Here is a 20,748-nt window from a genome sequence, read left to right as displayed (position 1 = left end):
GGGACTCACAAGACTTTACCACTCTCCGGGAACGTGTTTGATTGCAGGGAGAAACACTGTCTTCAGTGGTATAGCCACTGGTAAGTTGCCCATGCTCCCGTAATAACTTGAATTATTGCTCACCAAGTTCCCCTTGAGTGGAACTGTTTCCTTGGCCTGTTTCTGGTACCCAGTCTGGGATGAAGAGATGTTTGCTTACCTCAGGAAATAGTCACACAAGACACATGCCCGCCCACAGGGGCCCCCAGTTCTGAGAGTTCTCCTCACTAACGCCCACGGGGAGGAAGTGCAGCTGCAATCTCCTTAGGAAAGCATTGAGAGAGCTCATCATACTGCAGGGAACAGGAGTCTGATTTTCCTTCTGAGAGCCAACTGACCCATCTGGCCAGTCCCTAAGGGAGTGTGCAGGCTGACCAGACAGTCAGGCTTGGGCTGTGCTAGACTTGAAAAGTAAAAGTGAAAAGACATTCCAAATGGAAGGCCTGGAGCCAGGCATCAAATTCCTTCTTGTACTGGTTTGGGGGATGAGATCTCAGTGATCCACCATGAAATCCCAGGGGGCACTACATCCCCAAGCCACCCAGGAGCCCTTTACTGTAGTCCTAATTCAAACGAGAACAGGGCAAAGGCTCCCTGAAACCGTCCCGAGTGTCCACATGCAGGCAGGATTGTTCTGCCACTTGAACAGAGAGAGGCCCATTCCCTTCCACTCCCACCGCCATTCTGCGGCAGCAGGGTCTGTCTGTCTGCCACAGATGGCAGTTTGTCCGTTTCTAAGTAATGCCAGAAGCTAATTAGAACAGACAGCCTTGCTGTCGTTCAGTAAAAGAACATGCGTGTGTAAATATTCCCTTTGAAATAAAAACGTGAAACCTCGATTTCAAACAATTTGCTGGTGACTTAATCTTTGTTGCTCTTGGCTAAAAAGACACAGAAGCCCTGGCTTCCTCCCTTGGATTCACATTTTATGTCTCATGAGGTGTCCTCAGCAGATCTTCCCCAGTTGCTGCTGGCTCCTTGGCAGCCTCTGCTTTGCTTTTCAGGGCAGTGTTAACAGCTCATCAGGAGCAGAACAAAGCACCACAAAATCAACCAAGAAAACAGAAAAGGAAATTGCTAATTATTTAGTGGTAGAGGAAAAGCAGATGGGCGCTCAGTTTGTTTATCGGTCATCACTCACAGCCAAACCCTCAGCGTCAGTAGGAAGGGGCCATGAGGTTCAGGATGCTAGAGCTAAAAATAAGGGTAAAGTTTTAAAAAAATGGAATAGTAAGTAAAAAACCCATGTATTCATAGTAGTCATTTATATTTTTTTACGTACCAGACACTGAGATATTAAGAAGTTCCCTGATAAACTTAACAACTCAGGAGTTGTTTCAACTCAAGAAATATATGCAAGCACCAAGTTCTGAAATATTTGCTCACTTATGGCAAAATGGTAATCTCATCCCGACTTTCTTAACATCATTGTTCTGCTGTGAAACCCAGCACACAAGGAAAGCAGGTCCTGGGGTACACATGACATAATTGTAGAACACACACGGCAAAGCCTTCCTGTATCCACTCCCCGGACCCTTGCCTACTGATGCATAATCACTATTTCCTTTTCCTCCTCAGCCTGGACTTGTAAGTATTATCAATCAGAAATGCATCATGGGAGGAAGGACGTGTCAAGAGCAAGCAGGCTTCACTTCAACTTTTAAATAATACTTCTATGCATTAGGCGTGTGCCACAGCCTGGAACCAGATGCCTGGCATGAGCTACAAGACTAGAAGCAAGGATACCAGAAGCAATCAGGTTAGGGCTGACTTCTCAGAAGGGACTTGTGGCTGTCACTGTGCGTGCTCTGAAGGTATGGGCCACAGTGGTTTTGTTTTAGCTGAGTTTTCCCTCGCTATTGGGTATTTGATTGGAACTGCTATTTATCCAGTGCTGCTCAGAAAGACCTAACAATGTAGAATGAACTCATTATACTGGTAAAAAGGCACCGTTGTATTTATCAAGCTTTACAGCTTCGGGGTCTAGAGTGAGTGACTTGCTTCGCTAAGCAGAGGTTTGGGCCATTGAAGGTGCTACCCTCAGTTTGGAGGTTTGGGTCACTTTCTGAGTGTCACATAAAATAATGCATGGACAGGGCTCAGCAGAAAGCCTAGCTCGTACTCAGGACTTAACTAGCATTACCATCAAAATCCGGAACAACCGCTAATGCCATTCTCGTCAGCTCCCCCTTCCTCACCTCACTTTTTGTGACTCCGTGCCACCCCTAACTCAAGCAGCCATGACCTAATGTCAGCATAGTTCTCAGTCAGTCTGCCACGCCCTGGCAAAGTTGCAGCTGTCAGACACCACCAAGTGAACATCTCTGATGACAACAGCATGCATCTAGCCACAGGTTTTGGCTATGTCTGACTTGCTCATTACCAGAGGTCCAGTGTCTCCTGTAATAGCCAACACATGGGCTGTTGTCAATTGTATACTCCTCTGCTCTGGCCCCCTTTAAGCCCTTCCCACAATGCACTTAAGAGTGATCTTTTAAAAATGCATAGCAATTAGGTCTTTTCTATTCCATCCATTTCCCTGCCAAGTTTATGGTTTCATTTTCCTTTACAGCTAGAACCTATTGGAGAGTGTGCCAGATACTTTTATGTCACCCTGACTCAAACAAAAGTCATCTGAGAAGAGGGAACCTCAATTAGGAAAAGGCCTCAGTAAGATGGGGCTGTAGGCAAGCCTGTATGGCATTTTCTTAATTAATGATTAATGAAGGAGAGCCTAGCCCATTGTGGATAATGACATCCCTGGGCTCATTGTTTTGAAAGCAGACTGAGCAAACCATGACGAGCAAGCCAGTAAGCAGCACCCCTCCATGGCCTCTGCATGGAATTTGAGTTCCTGTTCTATTTCCTTTAGTGATGAGCTGTGATGTGGAAGTGCAAGCCAAATAAACCTTTTTCTCCACAATGTGTTTTGGTTATGGTGTTTCCTCACAGCACTAGTGACCCTGACTAAGACAGAGAGGTAATCCAGACCTAGTAAGGCAAGCATCTTAGTCCTCTCTCAGCAGAGTTCCTAACTCCAGATCTTCAGGTGTGAATGTATAAATCCTGAAAACCAAGAAAACCAAAAAAGGACCATTGCTGAGGTAGAGGCATAGAGAAAGAAATAGCAGGAATAAGTCATTGATTCAGGAAATGGGAAAGGGGAGGGCTCTAATTTGGGCTGTCTCTTCCCCGCCACCGCCTCCCATTTCCCTCCCTCTCCCCTAATCAAGTCCCCCTCCCTCGTCAGCCCAAAGAGCAATCAGGGTTCCCTGCCCTGTGGGAAGTCCAAGGACCACCCACCTCCATCCAGGTCTAGTAAAATGAGCATCCAAACTCCCTAGGCTCCCACAAAGCCAGTACGTTTCTACAACTATTACTGACTCTGGTTTTCAAGAGTCTGCTGGACTTATGTTAAGACAAGATGTGTCAAGTCGATCTGAGGATGGTTTTGATGGAAGATGAGGCACAGCAAACTAAACACAACAGCTTGCACGAGCATATGCCTTATTTTGCTCTCATCAAATGACAACTCCCCTTTGTTGGAGTGGCAGGGCTTTAAAGACAAGAATTCAAAGGACCCTTTTTGCCAGGAAATACATGCAAAGCTACTGTTTCTTGCTCACAGTATCCCCATCTTCTCCCATCCTGCTTTCCAACCCCTTTATTTACACAAACGCCTAGCGTATTAAAGAAACTCGAACTGATCAAAACAGTAGTGAAGACTTTGCTAATGTCCGAGCCCTGCGGAGCCCTGGGCTTGGCATCAGGCTCGTCTTCACTGCCTGTGGTCTGCAGATGCAGCATGGGCAGAACCAGCCCTCATATCCCTCCTCACGAATAATCTGGTCCCTCTAGGTCCTTGGTCTACCCTTGCCATTAGTGGCACGTGATCCTCAGCAAGTAAGCTTATTTCTCAGCAAGGATGTTCCGATTCTGGCCAACCCTAAAACCTTGCCGCTACACCTCTACATTTCAGAAGGACTGAGTTATGGAAGAAAGCATCTTTCATCCCCATGTCCCGAAAGGACACTTGCATGGAGAGACTTCTTACAGCATCCTAGACACTTCATGGTCCCAGACAAAACATCTCAAGACGGTGCAGCCCACTGCAGCACCTGGAAGACAGGCATTCTTGTGGTTCCTCACAAGAGAGGGCAGGAAGGATCCTCTTCTAGTGGGGAATTGTATCACCCTGTGCAGGTGACAACAGACCGCACCAAACACTGGCACTGTGTCCCCTCTCCAGGCGCTGAACTGACACACCCACCTTAGAGTAACCTTAGTTGTCCCTCAGTCCTCTGAATACCAGTTTCCCTAAGATTTACCACTTAATAACTTTGAGTGTGAATCATAGTATCTTCCAGAAAGCTAGGAAGTTCTCGTTTTTTTTCTTTAATACTTACAAGTGTGCCAGAGACTTAGACTATATCCTAAAGGCCTCATCATTGCTAATCTGAAGCATGATCAGAGCGTCACACGTAGAATCTAACGTGACCATTACAGTGTTGCCTTCTTCAAACCATTATAATACTAAAGCACTCAAAAGCCTTCAACTTTGTTAGCTTTAAAGTTGTTTAGCCAGATTTTGAACTCAGTGTTAGTTAGCTTTTTGTTGCTATGACAGAAATGCTTGAGCTAATGAACTCATGCGGGAAAGATTTTGGCTCACATTTGAGCCCTTAGTCACTCTGCCTTACTGTGTCGCCCTGAGGGAAGGGAGCCCATTCATGCAATGGAGGACAGCTGCCTACCTTGTGGCCACTGAGAAGCAAAGCATACACGGAGGGCCAGCATCCAGAACATCCCCTTCGAGGCCATACTCCCCTTGATCGAACTTCCTTCCATTAGCCCCCACCTCCTGAGGATGCCACCACCGCTTACTGGTGCCACAAGCTGGTGACCAAGCCTTTAATACATGGGCTTTGAGGGGTTAAGATTCAAACTGTGACAGACAACTAATGGAGACAGGACCTCAGGGAAAACACAGCTCTTCTGTGTCTTAGTTTTGAAGAGTATAAACTGGGGTAATGAGTTTGCTTTCTAGGATCTTCCTCTGCATATGTCCAGAGGCGCCATCATCATCATAATTATTATCATCATCACCATCATCATCATCATCATTATCATCACCACCATCACCTTCATCATCACCATCACCATCACGACCACTACCATCATCATCACAATAATCGTCACTATCATCATCAACACCATCATCATTACCACTATCAACATCATAGCCTCAAGTGCTTCATAGAAAAGACAGAACAGAAGAAGGTCCATGGGGTGGGGTTAAGACTATGCTTCTTCTCTACATGATCTAAATGTAAATGTTGGGACCAGGCATGTTGTGATGCTTTTCGGGGAGAAGCCTAGAGATGCCAGGTACAAAACCACAGATTCATATTGAAGATTCCTGGTAGCAGTTTTCAAATTAAGGACATAAAATACATACATGCAAAGGAAAATCTGGCTCATTTCTTTACCTTTCCTAATGATACATATTTTAAACTCATGACTTATGATTGATCTGTATCCTAATTCATTTCATTATTTGCTGTGTTCACAGCTGCCTAAACTAAATCGAATTACAGTTCTATAGGACAGAAGTGAACTAAATCGAATTACAGTTCTACAGGACAGAAGTGAACTAAATCCAATTACAGTGCTGTAGGACAGAAGTTCATCCTGATCACCACCAAAGCACATTAAGAAAGCAGTGAGAGCCTGCCTGCACCTAGCTAAAGTGCCTGCATTCATAAAAACAGAAATGAAAGCCAGGAGATGTGGCTCACACTGTGATCCTTGTCCTTGGGAGATGAGGCAGGACAGTCATAGCAAGTCTGAGGTTAGCCTGGGCTCCTTAAGGAGGTTACAGAGTGAGACCCTGTTTCAAACAAACAACAAAAAAGAAGAAGGAAGGAAAGGAAGAAAGGGAGGAAGGAAGGAAGGAAGGAAGGAAGGAAGGAAGGAAGGAAGGAAGGAAGGAAGGAAGGAAGAAGGAAAGAAGGAAGGAAAAGAGTAAGTAAAAAAGCAGAGAAAGGGGAACTTTGAAATTCTATTAGTAGAAATACAAATCAGTATACTCATTATGGAAATCATTAGGAAATTTTTCTAGGAAATCCTAGAAAAAAGGAAAGAAAAGAACTCCCAAATACTATTGTTACAGTAGAGATGCCTGCACACCCATGTCCATGGCTATTCACAACAGCCAAGTTACAGTGCCTACCAACAGACGAGTGGATTCAAAGAGGGTTTATCCAGCCACTTAATAAAGGATGAAGTCCAGTCGTTTGTAGCTTTGTGGGTAGAACAGGAGTTGTTCCCGTGAAGGGAAAGAAACCAAGGGCAGAAAACCAAGACATAGTGGTCACTGGAGACCTGGAAGGGCAGAGAGGACTGGAAAGAAGTGAGATCCGGGTACCAAAATACACAGGAGGGATTAAGTCTATTATTCCACAGCAGCGGGGCAACTACACTCTCCAAGTTATATCTGACATAGCTAAAACCGAAACATCAGAATTGTCTCCAGACAGAGCAGTGAGCAGTGATCCAAATGTAAACGCCAGCTATTCCAATCTTATCAGCACACATGTACATGTGTATTGGATGAATAACTATTTCTCTCCACTAAAAAGAAACTAAAAATAGCCACCATTCAAAAAATTCCCCTTTCGAACTGATTCTATCCCCTTTACATTGATTCCTGGGTTTGATAATTCAGTGTCGTTATCTTGATTCAGAGTATCGGGAGGTGGAAGCGCTGGGCTCAAAGGTACACACGCACGCGCACGCGCGCGCACACACACACACACACATGTTCACATTTTAGATAGAAGCCTTTAATCTCTTTCTGTTGTTATATTCTATTTCAGGAAAATTAATTAAATGTGTGTTTATCGTGATTTTCTAAAAGAAAAACAAAACCATAAGGTTCAAGTATCTATAAAAAAGAAAAAATATTGTGATAACACAGGACTAATTTCTAAAATTCTAATACCCTCAAATGCCACCCACCCATTAAAACAAACGAAAGTAAGGAAGAATGAACAAAGGACTGACAGACAGATTTAGCCCGGCGCTTGTGTGTTTGTACAGGGATTATCTCCACCCTGGGCCACTTTGGTCTTAATGACTGGTGTGTCCGAGTGGTGACAGACACTCGTAGGAACACTTGCTTAGAATAAGAACAAATGCCCGCTGTATTTCTCAGATGACCCAGGTGTCAAGAACTTGATGGACAAGTGTGAGGAGGGGGTGTCTGTCTGTCTGTCTTCCCCTCTCTCCTTTGTATGCCTGACAGGGAGCAAACCACAGGAGATTCGACCCTGGAAACCTGGCAGAACTCAGACTAACTGATCAAACAGAAAACAATGGGGACCCAGGCATTCAGCAGACATGCTCCCTCTGCTGCTCCAGGACCTCAGTAACGAAGACAGGACTTTATTACCATCAGAAAACGAGCTCAGCACAGGCTCCCAAAATGTAGCCACTTTAGTTAACTCCTTCATCTACCACAGCGACTGGGGAAAGCTATGGCCTAGGTGGAGTCAACTGAAAATAGAGCATTAAGAATTTAGGGCGTGTTTTAGTGGTTGCTTTTGTCAAGTAGTGTGGTGTTCTTGAGTTCATTACAATAAAGTGATTTCATTAAATGATGATGATGATGATGATGATAATAATAATAAAAACTTATGTGGGGAACCCTTAAGTACCATTCCCTTGTTATCTCAAATAAGAGGCTGAATCAAAGAAGTGTGTGGTGGGTGCAGGTTTCATGTTGCTAGGTGGCTTTCTGGGGCATCCTAGGAAAGCCACAACTGTGAGAGTGTCTGGGATGGAGAAGGCCCAGTGGTTAGTGGTTCTCAGAGTTGCTGGAGAAATCAGGAAAGGGAAGCATGTCAATAATTCTACGAGCAGGACATTAGACAACATGCCAGATGTACGCACAAAAAAATGGAAAACATAATCTTCCATGGGGCCAATTAATATAAGAAGGGCTTGCATTCTCTCAGCTAGAAAGCGCTGTGAGGAGAAACTTTCCCATAACGAAAGTTAACACGACAACTTTTGTATTGTTGAGTCCCATCCTGAACCTCCTCAGAAACGGACAAAATGAACAAAAATGCTCTTGAAATACAAACGTCATCACAAGGCAGGACTTGGGGCAGACACATTCATGACGTATTCCACATGTGTAATTAAGCTCTGTTCTCTCTCTCCCCTCTCTCTCTCTCTCTCTCTCTCTCTCTCTCTCTCTCTCTCTCTCCTCCTCTCTCTCTCTCTCTCTCTTTTTCTTTTTTTTCTCTCTCTCTCTCTCTCTCTCTCTCTCTCTCTCTCTCTCTCTCTCTGCTAGCAGAAAAAAACTACCCAATATTAGGAGCCTCTACTTCAGTGTTTTGCACCACAGTTTGGCCTGGAATCACCCTGTTTCATTTGGCAAGCAGCACTGTCAGGAATGACAGGCAGCCATGAATTCATCACTCATAAACCCAGGCAGCAGGAAAACACAGCAAAAGCTTGGATGTGCCAGTTTGCTCTTGTGGCACCGCACATGGCTCTGCACACAGACACGGGGCAGGGCCAGTGGATACCACTAAAGTTTCTAGACTACTCCACCCAGGAAAGGGCTTCGGGGCTTCTCTTGTCCTTCTTGACCTGGCTTCTGTGTAGAAACCCTGGTGTGCCAGTCATCAGAGGGTTATGGTTTCTGACCAACATAGAAAGGAAACTGACCTAACAGTTTCCAAAGCAAGCAGAGAGAGCTCTCCCGGAGCTGCTTCCCCAGCAACACCCCACATCGCCAAGGGGCAGGCTCGCCCTGGAGTGTCCCCCTGGGTGTCCCTGTTTACCTCAGTGTCTGCCCCAAGCCTCTCCAATCCTCCATTTTCCCTAGTTGTCAATATTTTTGTCAGTTGTATGATAACTCTGCCCAGTTCAACAAATAAGCAACCAAGTTGAGATGCTAAGTTGTTTCTTATTTCCCTCTGAGTTTAACATAGTGACAGTTTGTAACTTTCCTGGAGTGGGTGAGTGAGGGTGGGTGGGGACAGCTCATTGCACAAAGTCCCAGGTTAAATCTCCCCAGATTCTCTCTCTTTCTGTCTGTCTCTCCCTCTGTCTCTGTCTCTTTCTCTCTCACATACAACCACACACACACACACACACACACACACACACACACACAAAACCAGCCAACCAAACAAATAAAAACAAAACAAAACCCCACCAAATCTATAATATTTGGTTGGAAGGGAACTAAAACCCCTAGCTAATCAAGAGTTGCTCTTGTAGGGGGTTGGTATTAATTATTTGCTGTAGGAATTATTTAATATTAAAGCAATCATTCCTTTATAAACATGTTTTCTTAGACCTAAAATATTAATTTTTATTTTTCAGCATCAGAAATAACTACTTAGAAATCATTCCTTTTCCTAGTTTGGATTAATACTGCAAAGATGAAAGCTTTTCGGGTTCCTCCCATGGCTTAAATATTTAAGTTATGTTTGTACAGACCAATAAATGCAAAGAGGTGTGATTTTTACACTGAAGATACACTGGTAAAGTATATAAGGAAAATATTTTTAAGACTGTCAGATTTTAAAAATGATTTTTGTTCAAGAAACAATCCATCTGAGAGCACTCAGCCTCGGAAGAATATCAAAACTAGTAAAGATAAAACCAGGTGGTGGTGGTGCACGCCTTTAATTTTAGCACTCAGGAGGCAGAGGCAGGCGGATCTCTGTGAGTTCAAGGCCAGCCTGGTCTACAAGAGCTAGTTCCAGGACAGGATCCAGAGCTACAGAAAAACCCTGTCTCAAAAAACCAAGAACCAAAAACCAAAACAAAACAAAACAAAAAACTAGCAAAGAAAATTGCCTTAACCTTGCAAATAACACTGATTTACACCGGACATACATACTGCTGAGAAATCACGCCGTGTGAGACACTAAAGCAAAGTTTTATTTTTGCAAGTGTGTGACTGGATCCCTACCAACACACAGGCCAATGAAAACACGGTTGGTGATACAATTCCAATTACCGGGTCTGAACTCTGCTTTGACATAATTCTGTATGTCACTTGAAGGTTGAAGGGTACCACACACAGAATACCTTGAGTTCTGATTTCCTGTTATTGAGCCGGAGTCATTAATGTAAAAAGCTAAATGGGGGAAGAGAGCAAACTAGGAACCATTTCTAAATAATCAAAGCTAGGCCAGATGTAAAAGGGTTCTGGACGCAGGCTGAGTGAGTGACAGGTTTGAGTCCAGAACATGACAGGAGGCTGAGCCAGCTGTGAGAATGAGGTTTGACTAAACTAATCAAAGCTGGGCACTTCTGCTCAAGACGGCAGCATGAAAGTGATTCTTGCCTTTTTTAGATTACTGTTTTATTTTTGTGTGGTGGTGGGTTCATAAACACACACACACACACACAATCTTGTCATAGAACTCGTGCATAGACTCCAGGCCTGTCTATTATACAGACAGAACCAAGTTTGCCTCAACAAGGACAAAGCTACTGCCACCTCCCTTGCTCTAAATCGCCTCACTTCCTCGGGTGAAGGATGCAAAGTCTGTGACACACTTCTAGGTTGCTTCTTTTGGACTCATTTTCATTTCATGGAAATTCTCAAGTGTCCTCCCTAAAAGTATAGCTGTAAAAAGTCTTTACAGCACTGGTCACAATAACGAAACACTATTCAGCAGTGCGTGCATGTGCGCACATGTGTGTGTGCATGTGTGTGTGTGTGTGTAACACTTCAGCAGTGCATGCGTGTGTGTGCATGTGTGTGTGCATGTGTGTGTGCATGTGTGTGTGTAACACTATTCAGCGGTGCATGCGTGTGCATGTGTGTGCGTGCGTGTCTGTGTGTGTAACACTATTCAGCGGGATGTGCCTGTGCATGTGTGCTCACATGTGCGTGTGTGTGTAAAACACTATTCAGTAGTGTGTGCGTGTGCATGTGTGTTGAACCCAGGGCCTCAAACATGCAGGCAAGTACAGTGTTTCCCACACTCCAATCTCATTATCCAGCCTCTTACAAACGTGTTTTCTATTTACTACTTCACACACTTTCAATTTGTACCTGTGTCCCTTCAAGAAAACATGTTTCCGCAGGCAGAGTATAGATCATAGCACCAACTTTTTTTTTAAGTTTCATTTACTTTCCAAGCACAGTTCTCCCTCCCACCCCTCTTCCTACCCCCTCCCCCCATCCCCGCTGTGGGATAAGGCTTTTGTACACTATCTGTCGGTAGCCAGGCAGGAAGTATAGGCAGGGTGACCAGACTAAGAGAATTCTGGGAAGAGGAAAAACAGAGAGATACAGTCACCAGTCAGATGCAGAGGAAGAAAGATGAGAATGCCTCACTGAGAAAAGCTATCAAGTCATGTGGCTAAACAGAGACAAGCATTGTGGGTTCATTTAAGTTGTAAGAGTTTCTTATTAACTAATAAGAAGCCTGAGCTAATAAGTCAAACAGTTTATAATTAATATAAGCCTCTGTGTGTTTCTTTGGGTCAGAACGGCTATGGGACCGGGCAGGACAGAAACTTCTGACAATACCCCCACAGCCCCAATTCTTAAGAGAGAACAGATAGTCAGCGTCACTTCTGTGAATGCTGCTTCTGTTTTGTATATCTCTATTTTATAATTTTCTTTCCTATGAGAAATATAAATAATTCTTAGGTAGGGAAATAAACCTCCAAAGTCTAGAAGGACATTCAGTGCGCTGCTCACTGCTGTCTCTGTTCAGTGGCTTCCCACCAGGTTGTTCATGTTTACTTTTAAATCTATCCTGAGAGACGGAAGTCTTAACACATGCAGGAATATAAATGACGACCTCTGCTATCCTTGCCACGCACATCCACGGTGAACCCCACTGTGGGCCTCGTCTCCACTTCATCTCCTGCCCAGACACTTGGAGTCATCCATCACCCTGGCTAACTAGGCACTGCTGAGGGGCCACCGTCGTCACCTGCACTTGCAGGGGTCTGTGGAGGGGCCATTGCTAACTTCCTCACGTGGGAGACACTGATGGGCCTTTCACGACTCTCTTCCTGATGAGACATAGCCACTTAACGTTTCTGCATGCTCCCGGGAGGCCGAAAGTCTGCCCACCCCCCACTAGTCTCTGCTATGAAATTTATTTCCATTTTGACAAGAAACAAAGAGCTTCAAAGAAAAAGGGGGAAAGGGGGGAAGAGAAAACAGAGAAGTCGTTCTTGCACACATGAAAATGGCTTACACATTTTCTCTACAACATTCTCCCTCTGGAGAGCCACAAATCCTCGGAAACTAGAAGGGGAGAGCCCTGAACTGGGTAAACTGTTAGTGAAACTGTGAACACTGACAGTATTATGCACGTGTGATTGAAGTAGCAGGCACAGCAAGCTAGATAGGCCCCGGCATTAGTCAGATCACCCCCCATGCCACAGGGTCTTCTTGCTATCTCAGACCATGTGCAAGAAAACAATTTTTGAGGCTTTTATTTACTTATTTGTTAAAAAAAAAAATCAAAGGAGGTGCTTGTTAAGGATTAACAGGTGAAATTAATTGAATTTCTGACCTCAATTTCATAATCTTTTTATTTGGCTCAATCTTGCAAAAGGTTCCTAACTTGTGTATGAAGCTGTATCTACTGATGTCAACAAAAGGCTCCCCCGGTCCTGACTGCCCATCACAATCACTTAGTGATTTGTAAAGTTCTCGGGTTCAGGTTGCTTCCTCTGTGGGGGGAATGACCTAGGAACCGTTTTTTCTTTCACTTGACCTATATTTCATTCTTTTTAACTCAGTGAAATTTAATTTACTTAGATAAATTCTTTTATTCACAAGTTACAGATTTTATTATGATAAAATTCGCCCTTTCAGGGCTGGAAAGGTGGCTCCATAGTTAAGACTCTTGCTGTTCTCAAGAAGACCTGAGTCTGGCTTCTTACTTACGTTGAGCAGCTCACAACTGCCCATAACCACAGCTCCATGAGATAAGATTCCCTCTGCAGGTACCCACACACATGTGCTGTGCACATGTGCGCACACACACACACACACACAAATGAATCTTTAAAAAATTACCCACATTAAAGAATAAACATCTAATGGCATTTAGCATAATCACAGCACAACCATCCTCTGCATGTAGATCCAGAACATTTCACCAACTTCAAAAGCCAAGCCTGCACTCATGAAGCAGCTTCCCTCTTTCTCACTTCTAGCTGCTTAGCTTATGGGTTTGTCCCCTCCGAATATTCCATAGGGTTCGAATAGCACCTTATACCACCTCTTGCAATCCACTCCCTTTGTCAGGCATAGGTTTGGAGTTCCTCACATTGCAGCATGTATCAGGGCCTCATTTCTTTCTACGGCTGAATACTATCATACAGATAGACCCCATTCTTCTTCTCCACTCTGAACTGATGGACATTTGAGTTGTATACACAGCTTAGCTATTATGAACAATGCTACTTTAAATACATGTATATGAGCTTTTGCTTGAGTACCTGTTTTGAATTCTTTTGTGTCTATTCCTAAAAATAAAATGGCTTCATCATTTGGCACATTTGCATTAGAACACTCCCCCCATTACACCCCACCCTGTAAAGCTCTCTGCATGGTTCTCTGCAAAGCTGAGACCGATGTGGGGGACGCATGTAGGGAGAAGAGACGAAGATGGGGCCATCACAGGCTCTGTGACCAAAGCTCTGGGAAATATCCAGAGGCTTCCAGAAATACAGCAGACACGGCGGGATATATAGGGAGGTGATAGAGATGTCACAGAAATAGAAAAAGCAAACCACCTCAGGGAGGAGCCATCAGTGGCCAGTAAGATGGCTCACCTGCCTGCTGCACAAGCCTGGTAACCTGAGATCCAGCTTCAGAGTCCAGGTAAAGGTGCGCGAGAAAAGACTCTATGGACTTATCCACTGGCCTTGACAGGTGCAGTGTGGTGCAAGCAACCGTCCACCCCTCTCTCGCTCTCACACACAACAATGAAAACAATTATTAGTTTTGATGGAGAAATTATGTACTAGTTAGTTTTTGTGAACTTGATACAAACTAGAGTCACCAGGAAAGAAAGAACCCCAGTTACCTCCAATTGGCATGTGGGCAAGTCTATCAGGCGTTTTCTTGATTAATGATTGATGGGGCGGGCCCAGTCCACTGTGGGGCATGGGACCCCTGGGCAGGTGGTCCTGGGTTGTATGACAAACGAAAGGGATTAAACGCCGTTCCTCCATGGTCTCTGCTTGAGTTTCTGCCTGGGGTTTCTGCTTTGGTTTCCCTTGATGATTGACTGTGACCGTAAGTCCAATAAACCCCTTTCCCCCAGTCAGGTTCCATCAAGTGTCCCATCAAGGCAAGAGGGAAGCAAACCAGGGCACACCATCAATGACAAATGTGAAAAGGAACTAGAAGTCAAATGAGAAACAGAACATGGCAGTTGCTTATGACGAGGGGAAGTGTGTGAGACCACAGCCTCACTGAAGGCCAGAGCCCAAGATCTGGGATGTAAGGCAGATGCAAGGCATTAACACCAATACACTAAGACACCCTGACCTGGAAGAACAGAGATCATACATCTTCAGTTCTCTCACAACACCCAGAATGTACAGTGCAGATATCAAACCTACAGCTGCAGTTGTCTCTAGGCGGAGGTTTACAGGGTCAACAAGCAATACAGCAGCATCTAAGAATCCCGACGGGAAACTGAGTGTCCTGCTGACTACAAAGGCCCTTGTTAAGTTTTTAACTGCATAGAAAATACTGGAGTACGGCACACTGTAATTAGCAAAATTGAGTATAATTTAATCAAAATATGTAATAGACTTCCAAGGTCAAAAATTATATAAATAAAGACTAATTTATTCCCATTTACCTAAATATTACGGGGCGGGTATTTGAGCATGTATCAGTTGAGGGAGGCACACTTGAATGTCCAAAGACATCACTAAGAAGGACCCTAGACTGAGATAGGTTTTGCACTTCTTCTCCACAAACTGGCTTGATCTCTTCGGCTCAAGCAATCCTCCTGTCTCAGTTCTCTGAGTATCTGGGACTACAGTGGCATCCCCATGTGCTTGGTTGGAGGGGGTTTCTATGGGGTTACTGCCTTTGGAATACAGGGACATTTTTCAGTGTAGAGACGAGATCTTTGAGAGTGGCTGGGCTCTCTGGGGACCTGTGGGGGTGGGTGAGATTCCTCTTCTCACTACTTAAATCTTAGTTTGAGGGAATTTTTATATTACATTATAATTCTTATGCAACATTCAACCATCTACAAAAATCCATACTGATAAGAAAATACATAACGATTTCCCAGAAAATTATTTTTTTGAGAAAAAAAAAACCCCAGAACTTTTTCTTCTGTGTTTCGAGAAAAGAATGACTCAAAATGATTATCTTTTCAACATGGAAGATGAAATAAGCCCAACTTTCTGTGCAAAGTCACCCGTGAAACTTGGCTCACAATTCTGAACACAGACGAAGCAACTGAACGTTTTGTTTATAAAGTGTGCATTCGGTTTTTGTTGCTGCCATTTTTGAATCAGAGGTGTGACATCGGCCAAGAAATGTCTGAGGGCAGGGATGCTGGAAACCCCTTCGGATCCTTCTGATGGACACTTTTGTGTAGGAGATGGTCACTGTATTTAATGTGAAATTGGCTCTTAGTGCCTACTGAAGTTAGAGCTCTTTCCTGTGCCAACCTAAGGTTTGCACCTGTGGGACACACAAAGCCAGGTGAAGGCAGCCTAAGCGAGAAGACACGGTGTTTTCTTTAGTATACAGCAGCCGGATGTGTACGCAGCAGTACACAGCAGCTAGGATGGAGCCTATTCCCGCAGTCTGGAGACCCAGACGGAATCATTTTGATTGGCCCGTGAAAGCTTCTTTAAGGGGTTAGTGTGCTGGTTTTGAGCTGCAGTTTACTAGGCTGGTCCCACTGTTTGCTTCAGCCACTGACAAGCTGGGGACTGTTTCTTGATGAACAATGCAAGCAGCAGGCGGAAAGGGACCGGACAGTACTTATGGATCAGGTAGAATGATAATAACTTCCAAGTCTCGAAGAACCCATGGAAGACAGGTCCCACCCACTTAGCAACTGAGCATCTTAGACACAATAAGAGACAACAGAAGACCGGGTTCCCAGCATGCTTGTCGCTCTTCTGGCTGTCAAAGGCCCTTTACCTACGGTGGCCACTTATCTTCCTACTAGAGAAGTGGACCTCCATGTTATATGTTGTCAATGGAATGTTAGCAACATCCACCCTCAAAAGTCTTCTCAGATGCCATAAAGAACCAATGAGGACTTTCAGTTGGGGGTGCAATGATGGATTCTAATTGTCAGTTTGACTAGGTTAAGAAACACTTATTGTTATAATTAAGCACGTCTTTGGGTGTGTCTGTGAATGTGTTTTGGGGGAGCTTTAAGTGGGGAGGGAAGACCCACCCTGAATGGACATGCCACCACCCCACGGAGTGCCAAGAAACAAAAGCGCAAAAGCCACCTGCTGCTTTGATCAAAAACCTATGAGTCAACGGTCAAAGAGAAACTCCTGTCTTTGTTTACCTTTGTCCATTTCTTTTAACGCAGAATTTGAAGCCTAGAGTCCCTGTGCCTCGATTCCTCCAGAAGCCCACAGCGCAGACACATCAAGCTCGCAGACTGGGCCCAGCCTACGCGTTCTTACCTGCAGCAGATGACCGCCTTGCACGAGAGCGCCAGGTCCAGGAAACTTCTGCGGACTTCAAAGGAGAGAGCGTACTTCAGGGTGTGGCCGTCAATGATAAGGGCTACATCGTTCTCCTTGCCCAGCAACTCTCCCAGGTCCGTGCAGTGCTGAGTGATGGCAGCCCTTGTTGCCTGGAAAAAATGCAAGAGCGTGATGTCTGTGGGCTTCATACACAGAAGGCGGACTTAAAGTTTCTTGAAATGAGAAGACGGGGCATGGAGAAAAACCCATGGTTCAACTTGGTACAGTCACTGGCAATGCCCTCTGTGGCTGTTTGAAGGGCAAAACAGTCTCAGAGTGAAAGACCCTATGATATTCACAATGATCCGACCTGGTTGAAGTGTACAGTCTAGTGATGCCAAAAAACCTCTTCCCCAATGGGGGTCTCTCTCTCTCTCCTCTCTCTCTCTCTCTCTCTCTCTCTCTCTCTCTCTCTCTCTCTCTCTCTCTCTCTCAATGTACAAATAGACATATACATTCTTTTAATGCTATTTTAAAAGGAACCTCAACCAATGCACATATGCTTTTTTAAAAAAGCATTATTGGAACTTACATGAGAAACACTAACATTTCTCAGTTTGCACAAGATAAAGCTTTAAAGAGCCCAGAAGGGGTGTGATACCAAAACATATCTTTACATGACGATTAACCCTCACACCTACTGAAACTTCGGATTCTGCGGTTGCCTCCATGTATCGCGGAGATAAGAAATGAGCTGGTCATTCTCACATGAAGAAATCTAATCAAGTTAAACTGCCCATACCAACCAGACCACTGCCACCACGGCTACCCGCCTAAACAAACACCGGGAGGGGTCTGTTGTTACATGCAAAGCAACAAAGTCATTCCCGTGATTAATAAAAGATGTTCATGCATGGAGGAATGCATGGGCTCAGCCAGAAGAATGCACCTTTTGGCTTATGTTTATTCAGAAAGCACGGAAATCCACCAAAACTATTCTTCCCGGACAATGGATCTTTTATCCGTGAAGCTGCGTTTTCGTGTAATTTACCTTATGGTTACCTAAATTATGGTTTAGCAGCAGTGAGTTTGATGGACAGGCATTTTTCTTCCCCTAGTTTCACTGAAGTTCACTGGGGCTGGCGGTAAGAAACTGCTTCCATTGTCTCTATGCCCAGCATTCATGATCAATAAGATCCAAAGACACAGAAAGATTTGTAAGGATGCCTGCTCCAGCCCCTCCCACTAAGGCTAGAACCCTACTTTTATATGAAAATCTATATAACTTAGCTCTAGTCTGAATTCCACACTTACCACCTCTTTGGCATTGGGCAAGGAACTTCATGTCTTTCAACTGCCCTTTCTTCATGTATAAAACGAGGCTAGGAACACTTGCCAGCACTTTTGTTATGAGAAAGGGACCTGACCCAAATAAGGAACTGAGCACGAGTTTGGCATCCAGTTAACACTGAATGAAGCCCTGTCTTGTCCTCCTCTTATTTATTCATGAGGAATGTCTTCTATCGGGGAAGACACACAAGACAGTGAATAAATACCTCCAAGGGAGACTTGAGAGATGAGTAATTAATAGAACAATGTGCTCTCAATCAAATTACACTGATTTCTATTAAAAATAGAACTTAAGGCATTTTATCCTTAGTTCTACCATTCTGAGTCTATATCTTTCAATGATTTATTTATTTTTATGTTATGTGCATTGGTGTTTCGCCTGCATATGTGAGGGTGTTGGATCCTCTGGAACCGGAGTTACAGACAATTGTGAGACGCCACGTGGGTGCTGGGAATTGAACCAGGGTCCTTTCGGAAAGTGGCCCGTGCTCTTAACCACGAAGCCATCTCTCCAGTCAGGAAACATCTCTGCTTATCTATGGAAACAACCTGGCCTTCAGCATTCAGAGGGATAGAAGAAAAGCCTTTCCTCTATCCTCAGGTCTATTACTGAGACCTGGCTTGACAAGACAGGCTTTTATTCATCCAAAATAGGAAACCTTCCTGAGACCACATCGCTGATGGAACACGGTCCTGTTGCTTTGGCAGACCAGTCTAGCTCAGTGCCTTCCATCCCATTGGCTGCCCCATGGGTATGTCTTGGCCCAAAAAGGAAAAGGCTGATGCATAAAATTTCCTGAGACTCAGAGATCACACTTTCGTACAAGGGCATAGCATACAGAGACCTATCTGGGAGATATATGGGAGAGTAGAATTGGGGAGGGCAGTTTTTATATCAGGACTGTTTCTAGATTATGTATGAGGATAGACTAGACACTAGTCACCTGTCACCATTGGAGGTAGAGGCTCCATTGGCTGCTGAACACCGTCAGCATGGGGGTTGTGGGTGGGCGGGCGGGCTCTGGGGCTGGAAGAAGGAGGGTGTTTTCAAAACAAGAACGAGCAGTGGGAAGATGAATGGCAGAAAGGTGGTACTATGGCTTGAATGTGTTCCCAGAGTTCACTTGGAAACTTCATCCCAATACTGCAGTATGAAAGGTAGGTCATTATATTACTGTCCCCAGAATGAACTGACAGAAGTATTGCAAGAGTGAGTGTTTTTTAAAAGCAGCTCACTCTTGTCTGTCTCCTTCTCTCCCAGTCTTCTAATTAGGAAGACCCAACAAGAAGACTGGGCAGGCTAGTTTTACAATAACTTGACGTGAGCCAATCGTTTGAAAAGAGATGACCTCAGTATAAAACAAGCCCCACTAGACTGGCCTGTGGGCAAGCTTACTGGATGTTTTCTTCATTGATGATTGGTGGGAGAGGGCATAGGTCACTGTGGGCTGTGCCACCCCTGGACTGGTGGTCTTGGATGCTAGAAGAAATCGGGCTGAGCAAGGCATGAGGAGCAGGGTGGTAAGCAGCACCCCCTCCCCTCCCCATGCCTTCTCCTTTAGTGCCCGCCTCAGGTCCCTGCTTTGAGGTCCTGGCCTTCAGAGATGGAGTGTGACATAAGCCGAAGGAATCCCTTTTCTCCCCAAGTTGTTTTTGGTCATGGTATTTTATCACAGCGGCAATGGTGTTTTATCACAGAAACCTAACTCAGACAAAGACCTTTGCTGGACGCAGTCCTCAGGCTACGACTTCTCATCCCATACATCCATGAGCGAAATGCATTTCTTTTGTTCATAAACCACTAGGTCAGGGTTCTCTGCCACAGAAAGGAAAGTAGTCTAAGACAAGATGCCTAGGAAACCTATGATTCTCAGATGTGTACAACCTTCCTTTCCCAGGCAAGCAGAAGAAAAGACCTGAAAAAGTACTGGAGTTTCCACAGCAACAGAGGCCCTGGGACATCCACTCTTTGAGAGTCTCTTCCCATCTTACAACTCACAAGCAAAGGTCTTAACCATAAAAGGTGTCCCTGGAATCCTCCCAAATTGCTAAATCAAGCCCTATTATAAAGCACAGATTGGAGGAGGTGATCAGAACACTAAAGTGGAGGCTTGTGGTATGGTTAGTGTATGCAATAGATGGAAGTGTATTTGCATTTCTTCTCCTTCCCTTCCCTCCCCTCTCTTCCCTTCCCCTCCCCTCTCCTCTTTTCCCCTCCCCTTGTCTCCTTTTTCTTCTTTCTCTTCCTCACCACGTGCAGGACACAGCAATATGAAAAGCCATCTGCAAACCAGCATCTAACCTTGATCTTGACTTCCCAGCCCCCAGAACCATAAAGAAAAATGCCTGTTGTAGCCTCAGGGCCTGGGGTGGTTTTACTATAAGCGAAGGAGCTGGCTAAGTAAAAGACAAGGTGGTGAGCTCCACCGCTCTTGTCATCACAGATACTTGGATGGAGCCAGCACAGCACTGCGAGGCCGCAAGTGACTAGAGGAGCAATGCTGTTATCATGTTGAGTGTTTGGAAGAGGCCCTCCTTGAAGACCTCCACTGTAGATGCCTGCGGAGTGCATGGACGAAAACCACATGCACAGTATGCTCCAGAGCCTGGGAGAAGCTGTGCGCTTTAAATGCAGGATAACTTAGTCTAGAAAGTCTA

At 44.7% G+C, this 20,748-nt stretch overlaps 1 protein-coding gene across 7 annotated transcripts in view; it reads right to left on the bottom strand.

Annotated features, from left to right (window-relative positions):
• The window catches only part of Atp8a2 (ATPase phospholipid transporting 8A2), a 538,932-nt gene that overhangs the window by 278,870 nt on the left and 239,314 nt on the right, over nt 1-20,748 (bottom strand). For all 7 annotated transcript variants that reach the window (XM_050152334.1, XM_050152332.1, XM_050152331.1 and 4 more), the window contains one exon: nt 16,738-16,910. In XM_050152334.1, the coding sequence (XP_050008291.1) occupies nt 16,738-16,910 (173 nt within the window). The remainder of the gene's footprint in view (nt 1-16,737; nt 16,911-20,748) is intronic.

Source organism: Alexandromys fortis, unplaced genomic scaffold, assembly GCF_014885135.2.
Source record: "Alexandromys fortis isolate MF-2015 unplaced genomic scaffold, M_Fortis_MF-2015_v1.1 scaffold_75, whole genome shotgun sequence".
NCBI lineage: Eukaryota > Metazoa > Chordata > Mammalia > Rodentia > Cricetidae > Alexandromys > Alexandromys fortis.
The sequence above is the reverse complement of the archived record's forward strand: the minus strand, read 5'-3'. Positions and strand labels throughout refer to the sequence as shown.